This window comes from Pocillopora damicornis, chromosome 6 (genome assembly GCF_964200805.1).
Source record: "Pocillopora damicornis chromosome 6, jaPocDami1.2, whole genome shotgun sequence".
NCBI lineage: Eukaryota > Metazoa > Cnidaria > Anthozoa > Scleractinia > Pocilloporidae > Pocillopora > Pocillopora damicornis.
The window spans coordinates 8,263,358-8,282,788 of NC_142675.1; the positions used below are offsets into that span (position 1 = coordinate 8,263,358).

The 19,431-nt window shown below is 35.8% G+C and overlaps 1 protein-coding gene and 1 long non-coding RNA gene across 2 annotated transcripts; both read left to right on the plus strand.

Annotated features, from left to right (window-relative positions):
- Positions 1 to 1,396: 1,396 nt before the first annotated feature.
- On the plus strand, positions 1,397 to 6,164 carry LOC149043769 (tyrosine kinase receptor Cad96Ca-like). Its single transcript, XM_089210700.1, has 9 exons — positions 1,397 to 1,637; positions 1,806 to 1,916; positions 2,366 to 2,556; positions 3,241 to 3,363; positions 3,600 to 3,670; positions 4,205 to 4,245; positions 4,438 to 4,534; positions 4,618 to 4,717; positions 5,125 to 6,164. The coding sequence occupies exons 1-9, from the start codon at positions 1,409 to 1,411 to the stop codon at positions 5,188 to 5,190; spliced, it is 1,029 nt and encodes a 342-aa protein (XP_089066826.1). The 5' UTR covers positions 1,397 to 1,408; the 3' UTR covers positions 5,191 to 6,164.
- A 4,054-nt stretch (positions 6,165 to 10,218) lies between these two features.
- On the plus strand, positions 10,219 to 19,304 carry LOC149043770 (uncharacterized). Its single transcript, XR_016187987.1, has 4 exons — positions 10,219 to 10,370; positions 10,557 to 10,622; positions 11,976 to 12,046; positions 19,243 to 19,304. It is a non-coding gene; the product is annotated as an uncharacterized LOC149043770 (long non-coding RNA).
- Positions 19,305 to 19,431: the final 127 nt, after the last annotated feature.

Sequence of the window (19,431 nt, forward strand, 5' to 3'; positions counted from 1 at the left end):
CTTTTAAAAATTATTATAGAGAGAGTAGCACCTTGCTTTTCCTTAGTACCTAGCCAGTTCGAGTGAACGGTTTTCGTTCTAGAGCATAAGCTATGTAGTGAGAGCAATGTATTGACCACGATCACTGTAAATGTTGTTTGAATGTTATCTGATCAAGCTTTGTAAACTGAATCATTTTAGGTCCTGAGGAATGTAACTGCCCTTCTAACAACGTCTCGTTAGCCTTAAATGGGGTTCTTGCCTTTACAATCGTTCTTCTAATTATTTACATAATCTGGCTACATAAGAAAGGTAGGTAAAAAATTCATAATCTATGATAGAGGGTTTGGCTGCAAGATTCTTTATTAAGCAAAAGCAAATCTTGACCCACATCCACATCATTTGTCTTCTTTTTCCTTTCGTTCTTTTTCAGGCGCTGTTGGGAAACAGAGGTAAGAATTTGGCACTTGGATTGTGTCCTTGTAATGTACCAGATATGGTATCATCGTACAACAAACTTCCACTTAAACTGATTCTTTGCTCAAAATAAATATTTTTATGCTTTCTCAATTGTAGGACTTATGAAGATGAAAGAGGTGTTTCCTACGTAAGTTACAGCTAAGACATCGAGGTCATGTTAGTGTGGACAGTAATTATGTAATCTCACTTTACCTCTACTCTCTAGAAGGAAATAAACGCTTGCAACAAATAGGAAGGAAAAAAGGTGTAGTTCTACCAAAAAGGCATAATGCATTAATGACAGGTATAATAAAATATGGGAAGAAGTTTGACTCGATAGGATCTTTGTCCTGGGATCATGTCCTTTACCAAGCTGCTCCATCGATTTTCCTTCGGTTGTCTCTGGTTCAACTGCGTGGTTTCACTTCATAGATCGCAAACTGGTCTGCACCCGGTTGATATTTGTTTTGTAAATGATTTTTTTTCACGCCGTTTTGGCCGTCTCTTTATCTTGATGCCTTATTTTCCAAGCGTTAGTCCAGGAGCTTAGTACAGCAAGAGTTTTTTTTTCGTATGTGCATTTGTCAAAAAATCGCACAACCAATCGACGATCCTCATGTTGCGGTTTGTAGCTTCAACGAATATGCTATGAACCTCGATCACTGCATTGGACATGATAGTTTCAATGGCAGAGAACAAAGTGTTAGTAATAATAAATATTAGTAATATTTAAGGACAAGAGATTATAAACTATTAATAATCTCTTGTTCTGAAATAATATAAACGCTTGTCTGATGAAAACGGGTAAACTGATTTTTATGAAAATGTAGGAAATTTTATTGGGATTAATAACAGACTTGTATATGAATACCTTAACGGTATGTTGGTTTAATAGAATGAAACAGGATTAGAAGATAGCGAACCAAGTCTACCCGATTCAGCAAAACCCACCCAGCCTCATGCGGAATACATGGATCTCATAGAAGTCAACAAACATGATAGAAAAGCACAAAGTACCGCTTCAGGTGCTGATTACGTGCCTCTTCATCCGTTAACACGCTGCTGGGAAGTTCCAAGACACCACGTGACCATAGAAAAAATTATTGGTAAAGGTGCTTTTGGTCAGGTTGCCAAGGGAACAGCAGTAGGACTTCAAGGGAGTCCTGAAGCGACCACAGTGGCTATTAAGATGCTTAAAAGTGAGTTCTTGAACTGTAAATTGAATGACAGTCTTGGCCTACAGTCATATACTGTTACCGGGTTACGTAACTTTTGGCTATTTGTCATTCGATAACTTATGTCGCTATTCGACATTTTGCATATTATTTCCGTTAACCAAATTTTACTCCTTGTTTTTAACGCTCCAGCAAACGCTACTGAATCGGACAAGAGAGATTTGATGAAAGAACTTGACACAATGAAGCAGCTGAAACCACATCCTTATGTCATTAAACTTCTGGGATGCGTTACAGAATCTGGTAAGCTTTGATTATGAGGTCCAATTTTGCTGTACACATTTTGCATCTGATTTACTCTGTAACGCTTTCTCGTCATTGATAATTTGCTTCAATGGAAGATTCACTGCTTCACAATCGCGCACAAAAAACAACCATCGCATATGGTAATTTTATCCTTTTTTAGCTAACAGCGACGCTCTCAGATTTGCTGATAGACGAAGACCAAATATTTGCCATTGTACAAGCCATTCTGTTGTATGAGCAGAATCGTTTTTTCTAAGGGAATATTTGGCCTGTATCTTCTTATGAGACCGTTACAAAGTTTTTCAGCTTTTCTTCGTAAAACTACATCTTGTTTTCGTGCGATTTCTTCAAAAGTATTGAACCTGACTGTGCTATTTATTTATTTTACTTATTGCTAATTTTTTTAGAGGGAGAAATATATAAATGAAACTGTTTAATTTCTTCAGAACAGCTGCTGGTTTTGATTGAATATGTGCCTTTTGGGGATCTGCTGGGTTACCTGAAAAAAAGCCGTGGATTAAAAGACACTTACTTCAAAGACCCGGATATCAAACCACAAACAAATCTGACGTCACAGCAGCTGATGAAGTTTGCGTGGCAAATTGCTGATGGAATGAGTTATTTGTCCTCAAAATCTGTAAGTTAATTACAAAGGCACCAAAGAAGAACAATTTTAAAACCTTCTTGTAAGGTGTATCGTCATGTGAAGCTATGTCTTGCATAGAATAATATGTCTTCACAAGATCACGCCCGGGATATGCAAACGTATTCTTACCGTCTCGTTGAGGCTGTTTCCGGGAACCCTACCAGTTTTGACGTCATCACCAAAGTTATATTTCAGTGTGCGAATGGCGATATTTGTGCATCGCTGCAAGTGCACCTCATCGAAATTAAATATCTGGGTTTTTCTCGTGTAGGCAAAGGCAGAGATGTGAATGAATAGGATCTTTTATTCAGCCTAAACTGAGTGTACAACGAATATCCATTTTAGTGACAAGAAAGAAAAGGAATTAAAACTTGAAATTCAAAAATTCGTCTTTGGTTGCTAAACTGCTACATTACAGAATCCTATTTCGAATAAAATCTTAAGATAAGCTTTCTATGAAATAATTAGGTATTGCAGAAATGAAGTAGTTTGCTTCCCTTTGGAAGATGGAGCAGTAACTATAATAATTTTAATTTTCTGCCATCTGGAAGAAAGAGAAATACGCACACCATATTATGTCGCTGGATATTTCTATTTTCCTATCTGAATCATTTCATTTCAGTTCTTTTTCTTCTGAAATCGCTAATTTTTGCTCTCGTATCAATGCTTTCTTAGATCATTCACCGAGACCTTGCGGCTCGTAATGTGTTGGTTGGACAAAAGGAAACTTGTAAAGTGACAGACTTCGGAATGGCCAGAGATGTGCAGCAGGAAAATATTTATGAACGAAAGACTAAGGTAATCAAGAAAGAGGGGAGGTGGGGGCGGTACTACATATCGTTCAGTTCAATTATCTTTCACAATTATTTTGTGATAAAGCTGATATACTCCTGATTTCGATGACAAAATCCTTGGATGGGACCATAATGAAAACAGCCATTTGTATACGAGTATAATTTTAAATATCACTGTCTTTGACCGGTCGCTTCCTATAATTTTTAGCTGTTTCAAAAAGTGATATTTGAAATCTTTAGGGCCGTCTTCCAGTGAAGTGGACAGCTTATGAGGCCTTGATGTATGGTAAATATACCACCAAAAGTGATGTGTAAGTATACCCGATTATTACCCGTAGCAATTTTCCAACAAGTTTTACCAATAGAATAAGAGGAAGGGTAAGTTTTGGGCTCGGTAAAGAAATAGAGAAAGATGTTTTTCATCCTCTCACAAGCCTTGGACAATGAAAATATTCTTCACTCCCCATGAGGAATCGAATCTCAGACCATCGGATTCCGCTCTCCGATGCTCATACCACTGAGCTACAGAGACTCTACGACTCTACTCTCTTGCATACTGCAAGGATCAGCAATGTCGATAGAGTCATGTTTGTAAATAAAAATAAGAGAGAGAATCGGAGCGCGGAATCCGAAGGTCTGAGGTTCAATTCCTCGTGGGGACTCAAAATTTTTCCTTCGTCCCACAATCGTGACAAGACGAAAAACATCTTTCTCTAAGTTTTATCAGTTTCAATCAGGACATGAATTCTATGCTTTGTCAAAGAATACATATATTTTAGTTGTCGTATAAAATGTTTATGTCTTCAGTCACCCAATATATATTTGTTTGATTTGTCTTTCTGCAGATGGAGTTATGGAGTTTTGCTGTACGAGATTTTTACCATAGGTAACATCGAATGGAAATTTATAAGGCCCTGTATATGTTTTTTGCTATATACCATGTTCAATTAAGCAATGTAAGGTGTTCACTTAGACAAACGTAATGAGCTTCAAACCACATCAAATGACATGAGTGGTGTTTCAGTGAAGGTCGTTTTTTCGTCACATTTATATTTCGATGGTCTTATGGCTCTTCCAGGTGGTTCACCTTACCCACGAATGGATGGAAGAAAAATTGCAAACTTGCTTCAGGAAGGATACAGGATGCCTAAACCACAACACGTTGATGAGGAATTGTAAGTGTTTTTTCAATTCGTTCTCTCTCATCCTACAAGGAAACGTTCTTTAAATCTCTAATAGATAATTTGAACAATACCAGGTATCAGATTATGATGAAATGCTGGAAGAATGACCCAGATGCAAGACCACCTTTTACTGAATTGAAAAATCAGCTTAAGGACATGGAAACCCTACACAAGGTGAGAATTTTCTTCAACATGAAAGTTTCTTTTCACGTTAGACCGACTAACTTAGGCTTAGCTAATTAGGGTTTTAAACTTAATAGCGTTTAGCTTAGATAGCGTACTATTTACGAAGTTTGAATTGCATCTTCTTGTTATGTCACTGAAACTAGCACTCCACGAAAAACAAGGAGGAAGCGAACTAGAATGTCCTTGCGACAATTGACTCATTATGGTTATTTAAAATATGGTAGGATTATTGCAAAATTGTATTGAGACGCACAAAGAGCAGCAAACGACACCATAAAATACTTTCTTGAATATGTTTTGGTGTGAAAAGCTGACCACTTGGGAGGATAAACGCTTATAACGTAAGAGGAACACTTTTTTAATGATGCCAATTATTATATTATTCTTTTCTGCAGAAGCTGATCAACATGACAATGTACGACAAGCAGTTGTATGCAAACGTCGAGGATTTAATGGTGTAGTTAGATAGATTTCCGCGGTATATGACCGGCTAACAGTTTGAACACTTTGCCACAACAGGTTTGAGGGCTGAATCATCTTTTCCTCACACGCTTACGTGGTAGAAAAAGCCATTTTGTGTTAAGCAATTAGGCTGGAACGTTATAACTCAATTGATGTTATATTCTTAAACGCTGTAACGCTTTTATCAGTTTACCGATAAAGTATACTCTTATTTCTCTTTTACATGTTTAGCACGTACACTCATGCTTGATACAAGCGTTGGAGTTCAGTTTATTTTCTGTCTCAATTCTGAAAGGCAGGATAGTGCGGAAAATATCCAATTAACTAGATTGATGAGATCTCGTTCTGTGTGCCGTAGTTGTCTGCAGTTTTAGTAAATTGCTAAAAAATTGTTTTGCCGCAAAACCCGCTTGGTTTTAGGAAAGCTATCCGGCGCATAAACTGCTTTCCCTAAGACCGCATCTACCTGCGATACTAACTCGAAATACTTTTACACTGAAAGTATTATTAATTAAAAATTAGCCTTATCCTAATAAAAATTATAATTGGCACATTACTTGTGCAATCGTCTTAGCTTTGAGAGATGAATTTGCTGAAAATTGTATATAAAATTTTGAAGATTTTTGCCCAGAGGGAAATGACTTTTTCCTAACTTTCTACGGGAAAAGAAATGTAGAGAAATTGTGAAATACATGGTATGGTAAGACCAAAAGAAGCTAAATTTTAAGATCTGATTTATGCAGGTAAATAATTTTTATCTCCTAGGATTTGTCGCCACAATCAGGAGCATGTCGCGAAAGTGTGATGATATTTTAACACCTATCATTGAAATGCACAGGTTTTACCCCTGGAGATGTTTATTAAATCGTTAGTGCTCTCTCGAGTAGCCTGGAGAGGATAAAACAATAAAATAATGAGAAAGGGTGCTGACCATACAATTTTGGAACAGTCAACAAAAGTTAGTGCTCTGGGAATTATTGGTAGTTATCGTCACGTAAACTGCTGAAAGAGGAAATAAATGGATTTATAACGGGACATACAATGCACATTGCTATTACTGGCGTCCAGAGTATTGTCTTTGAAAAAACCACTTAACTTTTCACGTACAATTCCTGCAAATGCAAAGTGTAATTATAGTAAATGATGCGATGATAGCAGCTGATTGAAAAAAACGGGCCAGGGGTGGGTTGGGTCGCGTACTGTTTTGTTGGTACCATCGCGCAGTTCATTTATTTCGTTCTGTTTTACTAAAGGAACGCCTAGAACCGGTTAATGAATCGAAGTCCCCGCATTTTTCTTAATTCAGTGGTCTTGCCTAAGAAATGGACGTAAGCCGTAATCAAAGAACCTTTGTCTTTCGTACAATTACTGTATATACTTATTATAATATGGAATAATTGATCGCACGACTTGACCACTGAGCTTGTACAGATGAAATGTTACCTCTAAATTCCTGTCGGTTCATTCTGTCAATTGAATTAAAAAAATTGACCCCATTAGAAAACCTGAGTAGCCAAAGAAAGTAAAAGGGAGACGTTGAATTCCACGTGTTTAAAAAATATGTGGATCAAGAATTTCATCAAACCCTAAACCAAACCCAGAGGCTTCACGAAGCAGAAAAAAATTGTTAAGTTAATATGTAGTTCAGATTGACGCTCGAATAAAATATGATTTGCTTAAAGCTTCTTAATAGACACTCTGGTCTTTTTGCTTTATCGTTATGTAAATGAAATGGGTGTATTGAAGAAATCATTAAAGTAAAGATGACACCCGAGCCATGGGGTAAAAAATGCGGGGTAGAAAAGTTAATTGCTTTTAATAAAGCAAAATGGGACCCAGTTACGCCAATTGTTTCATAGGTTTTACCGAACACCAATTTTTCAGTCAATACAACGGCCCCAAACCTGAAATCTACGGTCGCTACATCGACGACTGTATCAGCGCCACCTCCTCTACCAAAGATGAGCTGACTCAATTAATAATAACCGTTATCGATTCATTTCGCCTGGCTTTGAAATACACCTGGGAAATTTTCGACATTTCTTTGGCTTTTCTAGACATCAAAATTTCAATTAAAATCAGAAACAAGAGCGAATAGAATTATTGAGTTATTAAATTTTTTCACCTTTTGGTAATCCGTTTTAACGCTCAATTTTTCTTCAAATTAAAGCCACCTGAATTCAATATCATTTCTGATCGTCAAAACGGCAAAACTTGAATCACACAAGCAGCGGTTAAGTTAGGTCCGAAGCTGAATGAAAATTAAACGCAAGTAATTTATTCAGCTGTACACAAAATACATTAATCTACGATCGAAGAAACGTTTAAGGGTACGACATACAATACTTACTACACAAGCATTCAGGTGTCTTTGAGTTCCAACTTATAGGCAAGCGAAACATTTTGTGAACAAGTTGATTTAGTGTTTTGTTTAACTGGAACAGAGTAAAGCTTGTGATCGAGGATAGCTTTCGTTTCAATATCCTGACCTCGATTTCACGCTTCGAGTGTACGAATTAAGAGTTATATTCCTACTGAGACAAACATTTGGTTAAATCAGTAAAACGTTATACCCTAATGTTCAAATGTTTTGCTGCGTGGTACCACAGCATTTAAAGAAGTATTGTTGCTGAAATGTCGAGAAATGCATTCTGATGTTTGGGAAGCCATTGATGATCAGCTTCTGCCCCAGCAAGAAATCGATAAAGAAGTCAAACGAAAATATCATTTTATTGATATTGGATGGATTGGATGAGTAACCATCCCGTAAATTGTCGATTTTTTCCGAATTAATTGAAGAAAGATTACTCCCCAGATGCCACATAGTTGCAACAGGAAGACAAGAAGCTGGGAAAGAGGTGAGCAAATCCTGTGATACGCTGCTTCAGATCGGAGGATTCACTGAAGACCATTTGGGAGGATTTCTCACCAAGTACTTTAAAAAAAGGCACGATTTAGCTAAACTGTACTTGGATATGGTTGAATGTGTCTTGAGAAAATATAAAAAAAGAAGGGACTTAGAATTAGAAACGGAAGAAGAACTGACAGATCTTTACAAACCGCAATTGAATCGCTTCGGGTTAGTAGCGTTGAATGGTTTACTCAACGACAAATTGGATTTGAATGAAAGTGAATTGGGAAACCATGCAAAAGACTTGACTGAATTTGGATTTCTTGCATAAAAGTTTTCAAGAATTCTTAGAAGCATTCTTCGAACAAGTTTCCGATCCAAGGTATTTTGTTAAACCTGAAGAGGTACTTTTGTTTTCGTGCGGAATTTTAGCCATGAAATGCGGTGAACAAGTCGTGGCTCTTGTACAGAGTTTAACAAATGAAGTTATCGAAAACGAATGCAGTGGTTTAAAAGTTGTATTGGAGGCCATTAACGAATGTGAAGGACAAAAGAGTGATTTTCAATCACGGTTAGGAAAGTCTTTGGAACTTGTTTGAATCTGACCGATTTGAATTTGTATTACAGTGATATGAGTGAAGCCGGCGCTACGTCTATTGCTGAGGCAATCAAAGTCAACAAGACGCTAACCAATTTAAATTTGTGTAGCAGTGGTATCAACAAGACGCTAACCAATTTGGATTTGTCTGACAATGGGATGAGTGAAGCCGGCGCTACATCTATTGCTGAAGCAATCAAAGTCAACAAGACGCTAACCAATTTGAATTTTTGTAGCAATGATATAAGTGATGCTGGAACAACATCTATTGCTGAGGTAATCAAAGTCGACTAGATGCTAACCAATTTGAATTTGTGGAGGTGATCACATGATTTCGAGGTCAATTTGGAATAAATAAGCACGAGTAAATTTTTTCAAAGACAAACAAATTTGAGTTATGTGAAGAGTTTTAGAGGCCAGACACTTAATTTATCACCGGGGGAGGGACGATTCGTCTTTGGTTTTTTTTTTGAGGGGGGGGGGACGGGGGATGGGATTTACATGGTTTTCAGTGAGGAGGCTTATCAGTTCTCGCTAACAGGGTTTTAAGGGGGACTATAGAAAACTGACTGCCGATTGACTGTCAATGAGGAATCATAAGTATATTATGGGGGAGGCAGGTAAATTAAGTCGTGACACAACCAAAATCCTCCAGCCCCCCCATAGGGGATAAAAAATGACCGGCGCTTTACAACATGAAGTTAGTCTTTCTGAGTTTTTGACTCGGGGTTCAATTCAGATTTTATCTTCACTATTTGAGCTTGCATAGATAAATTTCAAGTTATAGGAATAAGGTCAATAATTCTTTAGTAGAGCTTTACGAAGTATTTATTTTGAAAACTTTACGCTTTTCCTTTGTAGGCGTCAGCTTAAAAATATATTTGAGAGCATTAATTTAAAATCAGTCGCAGAGTTCCTTTCTTTAATCCCCGCAGGACCATCCGACTCTCTGTCCATGTGTTGGTTGCGTACAATATTCTGATCAGGTCCATCAAGGTCAGTCCTTCTCGCCTAGCTAGTCTTTGGACGGGTTGATGATGGAGAAGTCAAAGGAACAGACCTAAAGGCTTGGTTTACAGTTTAACTTTGCTGATCAGACTCCAACAATTAGTAATCAGAAGGAGGGAGGTTTTGATTGGGATTAAGTGGCAACTACGAGCGTCGAAGTTGAGAGTTTCTGGCCGTGTTTTTAAGGGGTGAGGGGGGGGGAGGGTTGGGGAGGGGGGGAAGGGGAAGATTCTGGCCTTTTAAAATTTTAAAAACGTAAGAAGACGAACGCATCACTCGTCAGTAGTTTTGGCAATAAAATGCTATTTGAAATCTGCCGTGCGTGTCTTGTCAACATGCGTGACCTGTAGTAAGAGGTGGTAGGAAGTGAATCACGCGTCACTCGTCTCCAGCTTTGGGGGAAAAAATGTTGCTTATTGTTCATGTGAACCTTAAAAGAATGTCGTTGCAATTTTTTGAACGATGCTTCTTCCTGAGGCCGAGAAACGCATTGCAAAGTTAGTTTTATTGCGTGATGGTGTTACTCGATTTTAGGTGTTATATTTCATTTCAGAATGGTCTTATCTGCGCATGTCATGAACAACTCCCTTCTCTGAGTCTGTTAGAATACCTAACTTTTATGACTTTCTTCGTTCTCCCGACGGAAGATCAGAAACAAGGAAACGAATCGGTTTAAACTCACATTACTGTGCATGACAAGAGTTGACGCGGAGAAAGAGCAGGTATAGACAAAATAGTAAAGTTATTCACTCCGTAACTTTAACTTAAACTTCAATAAGCGGTTGTTGACTTACAATATTTCACTCGCGTAAATGCGTATGATTACGAAAATTTTAACACAAGCCTTTGGAAATAAGCGTATGGTGAAGATATAACTGATACATAAGCTACTTTTTTCCTCTTTTCAGGTCGATTGTGTACCCTCTACACGTACCCCTGGTGTAATTATTTCGTTTAAAGCGCCATTCTGAGAGGTACAGTAAGTAGATTCATGAATTATGAATTGATGCGCACTAAAAGGTCACTTTATTTGAATTTCATACTTTAGTAAGGGTCTGTTTTGTACTCAGACCAGATGTTTTACTTCCAGCAGTCGTTTCTGATCTAGATTAATGGGACAGGGAAATGCTTTAGTGAAAATTGGAACACGCACGTATTTTCGAAGGCGACAGGAAACTGAAAGCGAAAGCCTTTACTCACAGTTCGTTTTCCGGTGCTAGAGAATGACTTGCCTTCTCTAATTCAATGACATGTTTTCCAAGAACTTAACTGAGGCATTATATATCGATGATATTTTTTTCAACAAAATTATTGTGCTTTTAAATTCAATCTCATAAACCAATTAGGACATTTGACTACAAGTAATGTTTGGGACAAATCATGCGTTCTTTATATGATTAACTTATTTTCCACAAAATTTGACTCTTATTTGATGCATTTAAGCTGATAAATCTAATAGCGCTAAAACATAATATTAACAGAGAGGCTTTCTTATACAGAAAACTCAAAAGATAGGGAAGATTTCCATAACAAATAACCATTGAGTAGGATGGGATGGAAAGAAAATGGCAAATGAGGTTCAGTGTGCACTGAAGAGGCTATTGAGCATTTGAACTCTAATCCCAAAGCAATCTTTCTTTGTGCCTTAGCATATAGCTTTACTTTACCAGTAACAGGAACCACTGAATAGTCTGCAGATGTTAAATTATGCAACAACCAATTCAAAGCTAAGTTTCCCAAAAACTATTGAAGTTTTCCTTGGCAATTTGTTGAATGAAATATTTACATATTATATATTATATTTATAAATTATCCTCAGTTCCCAGTTCAACCTGCTGTGTTTTAAAAATAGCAAACACATGCAGTATCCATGAATTGAAATATCTGAAGGTTTTACCATTATAGGATTCCTCTTGAGTTCAATTATTTTCCAACAACCCCTTTTGAGCATGATCGAGTGAAACAGCCTTATGTCATCTATGTCTTTCAGATTGTCCTAAAGCTTTCTTCAGTTCATTACACTGTTCAATAGCAACAATTACTGCCTTAACCCTTTAACTCCCAGATCCAATTTTTAATTCTCCTTACTGTCAATTATACAATTCATATAATGTTAGTTCAGAGGATTTAGTATTGGATTAACTAATTATCCCTGAATTGAAATTTTTCTTAATTCTTGTCATTTATTTGGTTGATTGTAAGGAGAAATTTGGTCTTGGTCACTCATGGGAGTTAAAGGAATAAATATAGCACCTTAAATGGAATTTTTGTGACTGTCAATATCTCTCACATTTGATTAATATTTATTTTATGTTTTTCTTTTTCAGAAATTATTACATGTCCATCATTTTCTGACTGCTCATATTGTGATTTTTTGAAGGCAGGAAATCTTAACAGGGTAGTTATATATGTTATTTTTTTCCATTTTTCCCTCTTTAATATAAGACATATATGTAAGGATTTTTTGTGTCTCATTCTCATGGGAATGAAAAATGTTTATGTTGTTATGGGCTGTTCTCTTTTTTTCATGAATGTCAGTTTGCTTTGAATATAAAATATAATGTTAAAGTAGCAAAATAGGCTATTAATTAAATTTGCATCAATCTTTAACCAGTGGTTCGATCCTTTGAATTTACGCTCAGGAGTTTAAATTGAATGTTGTCGTCCTTCAATAGTGTTTGACACCATGTCTCATTATGTTGGACCTTGCAGCTGAAATGCATCTAATGATTAGAAAGTTGCTTTGGTTGTTACAGGTGTAATGACCAATATAGGATGCAACTGCTCACTCTTATGCAAGGTTCTGTATTTGTGACCATCCACATGATTTTTGGGACAAAGGTGATAGCAAGCTTAAGCTCACAACAGGCTTCTACTTGAAAACATCCGTGTTTATAATTATCAACTTCTTGATTAGCAAAAACAAAGTTGGAACATTTGGCTGTGTGTGAGTTGCATTAGGATTTACATGTAAAGCAGACACTTCAATTACTTTTTTTCATGTGGAGGTTACATACCTTTGATGATGTTTGTAGCATTGAAGCACAAAATCTAACTCAGTGCTGGACAAATTGTGACAATTACATGTAAACAATCCAATATGTTCAAGATATTCATAAATCACAGTTACATACAGCCAAAATGTTTGTGTAAAAGTATATTTCATTGGATGGCCAGAGGGGATGGTAAAAATAATAAAAATCATCATGGCCCATACCATTTTACAACTGCTTAAATGATGAAATTTACAATATTTCATATCTAGCCCAATCATGGATTTTTAGATTAAGGAGACCCTTAATTGTTTAAAAAATAGTAATCTGAAAGTTGACTTTGTGGAAAATGGCTAAGAGAGGCTGTTTATTTTTGTCCAATGAAAAGCGTGTGAAAATGGCTGGCACGCTGAAAGGTTTAAAATGATTTAAGTAAGACAGTCATGTATTCATTAAATCTCACCAGTGGAACAAAACTAACAGAACTCAACACAAGGAAGACCTTCTGGATAAGATTTTTTCCAAAATGGGTGTACTTTGTATTTGTAAATGAGAGCAAGTAACATTATTTTGTTATGGATATTACATAATGTCCATAATAAAACCAGTCCTCTTTTTTTGTTTTCTCTGAAATTATAAACCATTTTTTTTGTCAGCCTGGCTCCTCAGTTCTTTACTTTCTAGGGGCCTAAACTTGAGTGTTGTAAATTATCGAAATCCTGGAAAACACATGAAAACATAAAGTCCACTTCATGTAATGGACATCATATTAAAGACATTACATTACAGACATCACATTATAGACATTGTATTATGGACATTATGACTGCATGACTTTAATTATGGTAATTCTCTTTGGAGAAATAAATGCTACATGCATACCAATTTTGTTCAAATTTATCAAATCCAAGTTTTCAATGCTTTTAACTAAACACCATTAACAATAACCATAACAACAACTGTACATTGATTAGGAGAAGTAACACCATGCTGACATGAGGAGTATAAATTTTCAAAAAGTGTGAGTCCAAGTGTGAATTAAGTTTTCTGAGACATACATGTATATTTAGAGTCAGCACCTTCTTTTATAATATCTGAAGATAGCAAATTAAAATATAGCATGCAATGTTTCAGTAATGTAGCTTAAAACAAGCGATACTTCAACTTTCAAAGGCCATTGCACTGATAATACTATAGAGAAAGTTGTCAATTCATACAGTTCAGTGCAGTGTAACTTTCCAAAATAGTATCAACTGGCTTATTAAAACACTAGTTAGAGCAATTGCTCATTAAAACTGAATCGTAAGGAGCATGCTCTTTATGGAATACTCCAGATACCACAGTTACATGTACATCTAAGTTTAGTATTGATGTTATGATTATCAGCTGAACCAAAAAAGAGAATTAACTTGTAATTGGGCCTGATTAAGATAAATTTATCAGTTCTGACAAAGTCAATTATCAAAAGTTCATATTAAATAAATAAAAATATATCCTTATTCTTACCAGTGTAAGAAAAAGTTCCACAGCGTAACATCTGTAACAAAAATTGTGTAATGTCCATAACAGGAAGTTTTACCTCAAGCACAAAATCTAAAAAACACAATTAGGAATACAACTAGATTTTAAAGTTATGCAATCTGCACGATGTGTTGTGTGTGTTCTCATCTTTGTCTCTGAAATCATATGGAGAGTCACATTTGGTCAGCCTTTGTGAATCATGCTGGTTTTTGTCGTTGTTGTTGTTGTTGTTGTTTGTTGTTGTTTTTAATTCTAGTTGACTTTTGATAATTATAAATGAATAAAGGGGGTATAAGTTTATAAGGAAACTGTGGTACTGCCTTGGTGGGAGAGTAATACAGGATAATTTAGTATTATCAGTTGAGTTGATGAGGTTTAAAAAGATGACATTTTGAGTGTTAGCCCTTTGTCAGAGCAAACAAATTGTCAGCTTTTAACCTCATTGCAGAGGTGAATTTACATTTATTTATCAACTTGGCTGACAATAAGAAAGTTCTTTGATATAACTATATAATGTTGCCGTTAATACCACTTATAACCTTGGGGCACCTGTTAGTGCCCTTATATGTGACTGTCATTGTCTTTCATAACTGATATATAGTAACTGTTGTTCTGCTGCTTGTCTTTTCAGACTTTCTGACTTTATCCCTGATTCAAGGGTTATTTTCTTGAACCCAGGAAACTCTATACAAGGTAGGAGGACTTGCTGCTCTTTTTTTCTCTCATTTTTGAAACTTGCCTTCATTTTGTCAATCTGTATTAACCCTTTAATTGTCATGAGTGACCAAGACAGAATTTGTCCTTACAATATCAACACAATATCAACCAGAGAAGTGATGAGAGTAAAGAAATATATAAATTTGGGGATGATTAGTTGCTCCAATATTACTGTAAATTCTCTGAACTAACATTATAAGAATTGTATGGTAGGGAGTAAGGAGAATTACAAATTTGATGCGAGAGTTAAAGGGTTTACTTAATAACTTATTTGCAGGGAATAATTTTGTCCTGTTTGCATATGTTTAGAATTCTGCATGCTTTTATTTCACTATATCCATGTAGTATCAATTATTTTTTCTGGTAATGTTATGTCAAGAACTATGCATTATATTACTTACCTATTTAATTATGTTGTGATTGATGGTTGTGATTATGTTTGGCTACAAACATGTGGAAATACTCTTAGAAAATGTTGCTGAAATTCTGGTGGTCCTTTTAATATACTGGTGGTTGAATTATTGTGTACAGCTAGGTTTGTGGAGTGCTTTTAAACTGTGTGTTGTCTTATGAATATTAACATTTGAGGGACTCAATTTTATGCTGATTGAGTCATCTCTTTGGTTCCTGTGTTGGGTGGTAATTTGGTCACTGATTAAGACTTATAAATGTATATAAAATCAAAGTTTAAGCTCCCCTCCTAAAACAGGAATATGGAAGATCTTGTGCAGAAATCTGGTTCCATCCTCGACAAAGTGCATAATCACCCCACACTTGCATGTCTTGGGAAATTAGTTCATTCTTGCAAACTGTCTATCATAGGTTTTGCCAAGTTAAACCTAACTTAAGACCTTCAAGGTACCCTTTGGCAATTAGCAGCTACCATGTTGATTTTGTGTAAATTATTTTTTTCATGTGGAGAGGTTACTTCTGATGATGTTTGTAGCATGTCAAAGCAAAAAATCTAACCCAATGCTGGATGAATCATGAAGATCACATAAACAATCCAACACATTCAAGATATTCATAAATTGCCATTACATAAAGCCATTGACAGCCAAAACATTTGTGTAAAAGTATATTTCACCGGATGGCAAGAGCAATTTTTACAGGATGATAAAAATAACCAAAACCATCATGACCTAATCTATTTTACAACTGCCTCAATAGTGAAATTTAAATTAAATTAATTCATATCTAGCCCAATCATGGATTTTTGGAATAAGGGGACCCTAAATTGTTTCAAAAATAGTAATCTGAAAGATGACTTTGCAGGAAATGGCCAAGAAAGGCTGTTTATTTTTGTCCAATGAAAAGTGTATGAAAATAGTTGGCACGCTGAAAGGTTTAAAATGACTTCAGTAAGACACAATTGTATTCCTTAAGTCTCACCAGAGCAACAAAACTAACAGAACTCAACACATAGAAGAACTTGCAGATAGGATTTTTTACAAAGTGGGTGTACTTTGTAAATGAGAGCAAGTGCAACTGGCTTACTAAGAGTCAATGAATAGTACTCTTACAAAAAGATCAGAACAATCTAAGCAGTGTTTAACGTCTGCAATCTGCAGTTAATTTGATCATTTATTTGCAAACATTTTATTTTCAAAGATATTTAAAAATCCTCTCAATATATGAAAGACTTGGAATATTGAAAGTGCCTTTCAGCTCTTTGGAGCCACAGTAGACTCTTCTCTTGTGGACAATATCAATATTGCTCCTCAGAGGCCAGTTAAATATTTTCAAAACTTGGTGAAGAAATTTGATTTCAACCTCATTATCAGTAACCCTAAGGGCTCTTCTAATGTAAAACTTGTTGTCACACTAGAAACCTGTACTGCATCTCAGAAAGCAAGAACCAAAAGACAGCAGAAATGCTCAATAAAATGGAATTGTAAGGAGCATGCTCCATGTGGGATACTCCACCTACCACAGTTACATGTACACCCAAGTGTGATATTAATGCTTTGGTTATCAGCACAACCAGAAAAGAGAATTAACCTTTAACTCCCAAGATCTAATTGTTAATTCTCCCCTCTAGCTGCTACACATTTCCTGGTAAATTAGTTATGAGAACTTGGTGCTAGATGAAGATAGCAGCTTCTACCTGATAAGTTTGAATATTCTCATTACCTGTTTCCTGAATAATGTATGGATTTGTAGGGAGAAGTTTTACATTAATCACCTCTGGGAGTTAAAGGGTTAACTTGTAATTGGGCCTGATTAAGATAAATTAATCGGTTCTGACAAAGTCAATTATAGAGAGTTCCTAGATAAACAAAACTGTTCCTTATTCTTACCAGTGTAAAAAAAAGTCCACAGTGTAATTTCTGTAACAAAAATTGTAATGTCCACAACTGAGTGAGGAAGTTCTTAGCTCAAGCACAAATCTATAACTACAGAATAAGGGATACAACTAGATTTTTAAAAAGCTATGAAGCAGCTTTGTTCCTATTATTTTAGAATAATTTTTGTCTGAGTAGTCAATTTATAGGAAAAAAAGTGTCAAGTGAACACAAAAAATTGTAGGTTGATTTTTTTGTAACGTTCATAATAGAGTTTAACACAAAAAATTTTGGAAGCCTTTGTTAAAGAAAGGAAAGTTTCTTTTCTGCTGACGGTCATGTACCCTGTGAGGAATGTTTGTACAAATTATACATTGAAAACTGTGCAAAATAGTAAGGAAGGGAAATTAGTTTAGAATTAAATTAGAAGTTTAAGGAAATTAGTTTCCAAACAATTGGTCTCTGAATTTAATGTCTGTAACATGGAATTGTCCTCATGATTCTTGGAATCATGATGGCACATTTCGTTTCAAAGAAACAGGTGTCAAAGTGACTTTTAAGACTTTACTATGTCCTTACGATCATAGAAAAATTGTGCAGGTGGATTTTACCGATGAAAATAGAATCCTATACATGGTTAATGATAGAACTGAAGTGTTTATTGAGTAAGGTTGTTACGGTATTTTCCAAACCGCCAGAAAGATACAACTCGTACAACTCAACTACTTTATTGACCAACGTAATAACTACGAAGCGATATCGACAACCAATACAATAACTATCTTTTTCACTTATCTACGGAGCGATATAAATGTTAATACAATCAGTATCCCTATAACTTAGAGCCCTTTACAAATAATATCACTTAAATCTCAGTGCACTACCGCACAACTCACAGTTCTCTTGAAAATCTTTAACAAACTGTCGACGTCCGTAATTCTTTCTCTCACGTAGCCTTCCACACGGCTTTCAATTCTAGTAAACAACTCTGTCCGGCTCTCGCTCCTCTGGGCTCTTCGCAACAGCAGTTATAGCTCACTAAAAGGCCTTTCTCTTTAAGCTAGCGTGACTCCTTATATATCTTTCGGAAAAGTTCTAGAATGTTCTAGAGATCTGTAATATTGTTATTTTTAGAAACATTACACTATGATTACATCATAACAAAAATATGCTGAGTCACGGTTCTAGAAGGTTCTCCTTAAAGTTCTCGCTTAGTCATCATGACTAAATGTTCTAGAAACTTCTTCGTTCTATTTTTAATAATTATGTAACGCAACGCACTCTAAAAAACATGGGCGCTCTCCATAACAAGGTGTAGAAAATGATGAATATGTAATGAAAGGTTTCAAAATTGAATGCTTGTCCAGCTTGTAACACAAGCATGAATGGGTGATTTTTTCTAATAATAGCATAAAAAATAACTTTCTATTAAGCCGTTGTTTCTTAGCTCCACCTGAACAGTTAATGAGCGAGAGTGATATTCCCTGAGGAGGAAAGCCTGTGTAATCTATGACCAATCAAAGCTCTCCAGAGTACAGTTTGCTGCTAATAATACAGATCTATATATTTTTCTCTACTGTTAGCAAATGTCATGAGAACAAGGGCATTCTGCATGATGTGTTGGTGTGTTGTGTGTGTATTATCACCTTTGTCCCTGAAATCATATGGAGGGTCACATTTAGTTAGCCTTTGTGAATCATGGTGGTTTTTGTTGTTGTTGTTGTTTTTTAAATTCTAGTTGAATTGTGATAATTATAAATGAATAAAGGGGGGAAGTTTCTAAAGAAACTGTGGTTTCAATTTGGTCGATAAGGTTTAAAAAGATGACATGTTGAGTGTTAGCCCTTCGTCAGAGCAATTGGGCCGACAAACAAATTGTCAGCTTTTAAACTCGTCACAGTGGCGAATTTAAATTATCAACTCAGCTGATAATATGAAATTACTGTGATATAATTATGTAATGTTGCCGTTAATACCACTTATAACCTTGGAGCACCTGTTAGTGCCCTTATTTGTGACTGTCATTGTCTTTCATAACTGATATATAGTAACTGTTGTTCTGCTGCTTCCCTTTTCAGACTTTCTGACTTTATCCCTTATCCAGGGGTTATTTTCTTGAACCCAGGAAACTCTATACAAGGTAGGAAGACTTGCTGCTCTTTTTTTCTCTCATTTTTGAAACTTGCCTTCATTTTGTCAATCTGTATTAACCCTTTAATTGCCATGAGTGACCAAGACAGAATTTCTCCTTACAATATCAACAAATT

Bases quoted from the DNA above. Each gene is read 5' to 3' on its own strand.
- LOC149043769 (XM_089210700.1), top strand. From the start codon at position 1,409: ATGGATCTCATAGAAGTCAACAAACATGATAGAAAAGCACAAAGTACC. The intron at 1,917-2,365 runs GTAAGCTTTGAT...TAATTTCTTCAG, and splicing joins GGGATGCGTTACAGAATCTG to AACAGCTGCTGGTTTTGATT. The intron at 3,364-3,599 runs GTAATCAAGAAA...TGAAATCTTTAG, and splicing joins TTTATGAACGAAAGACTAAG to GGCCGTCTTCCAGTGAAGTG.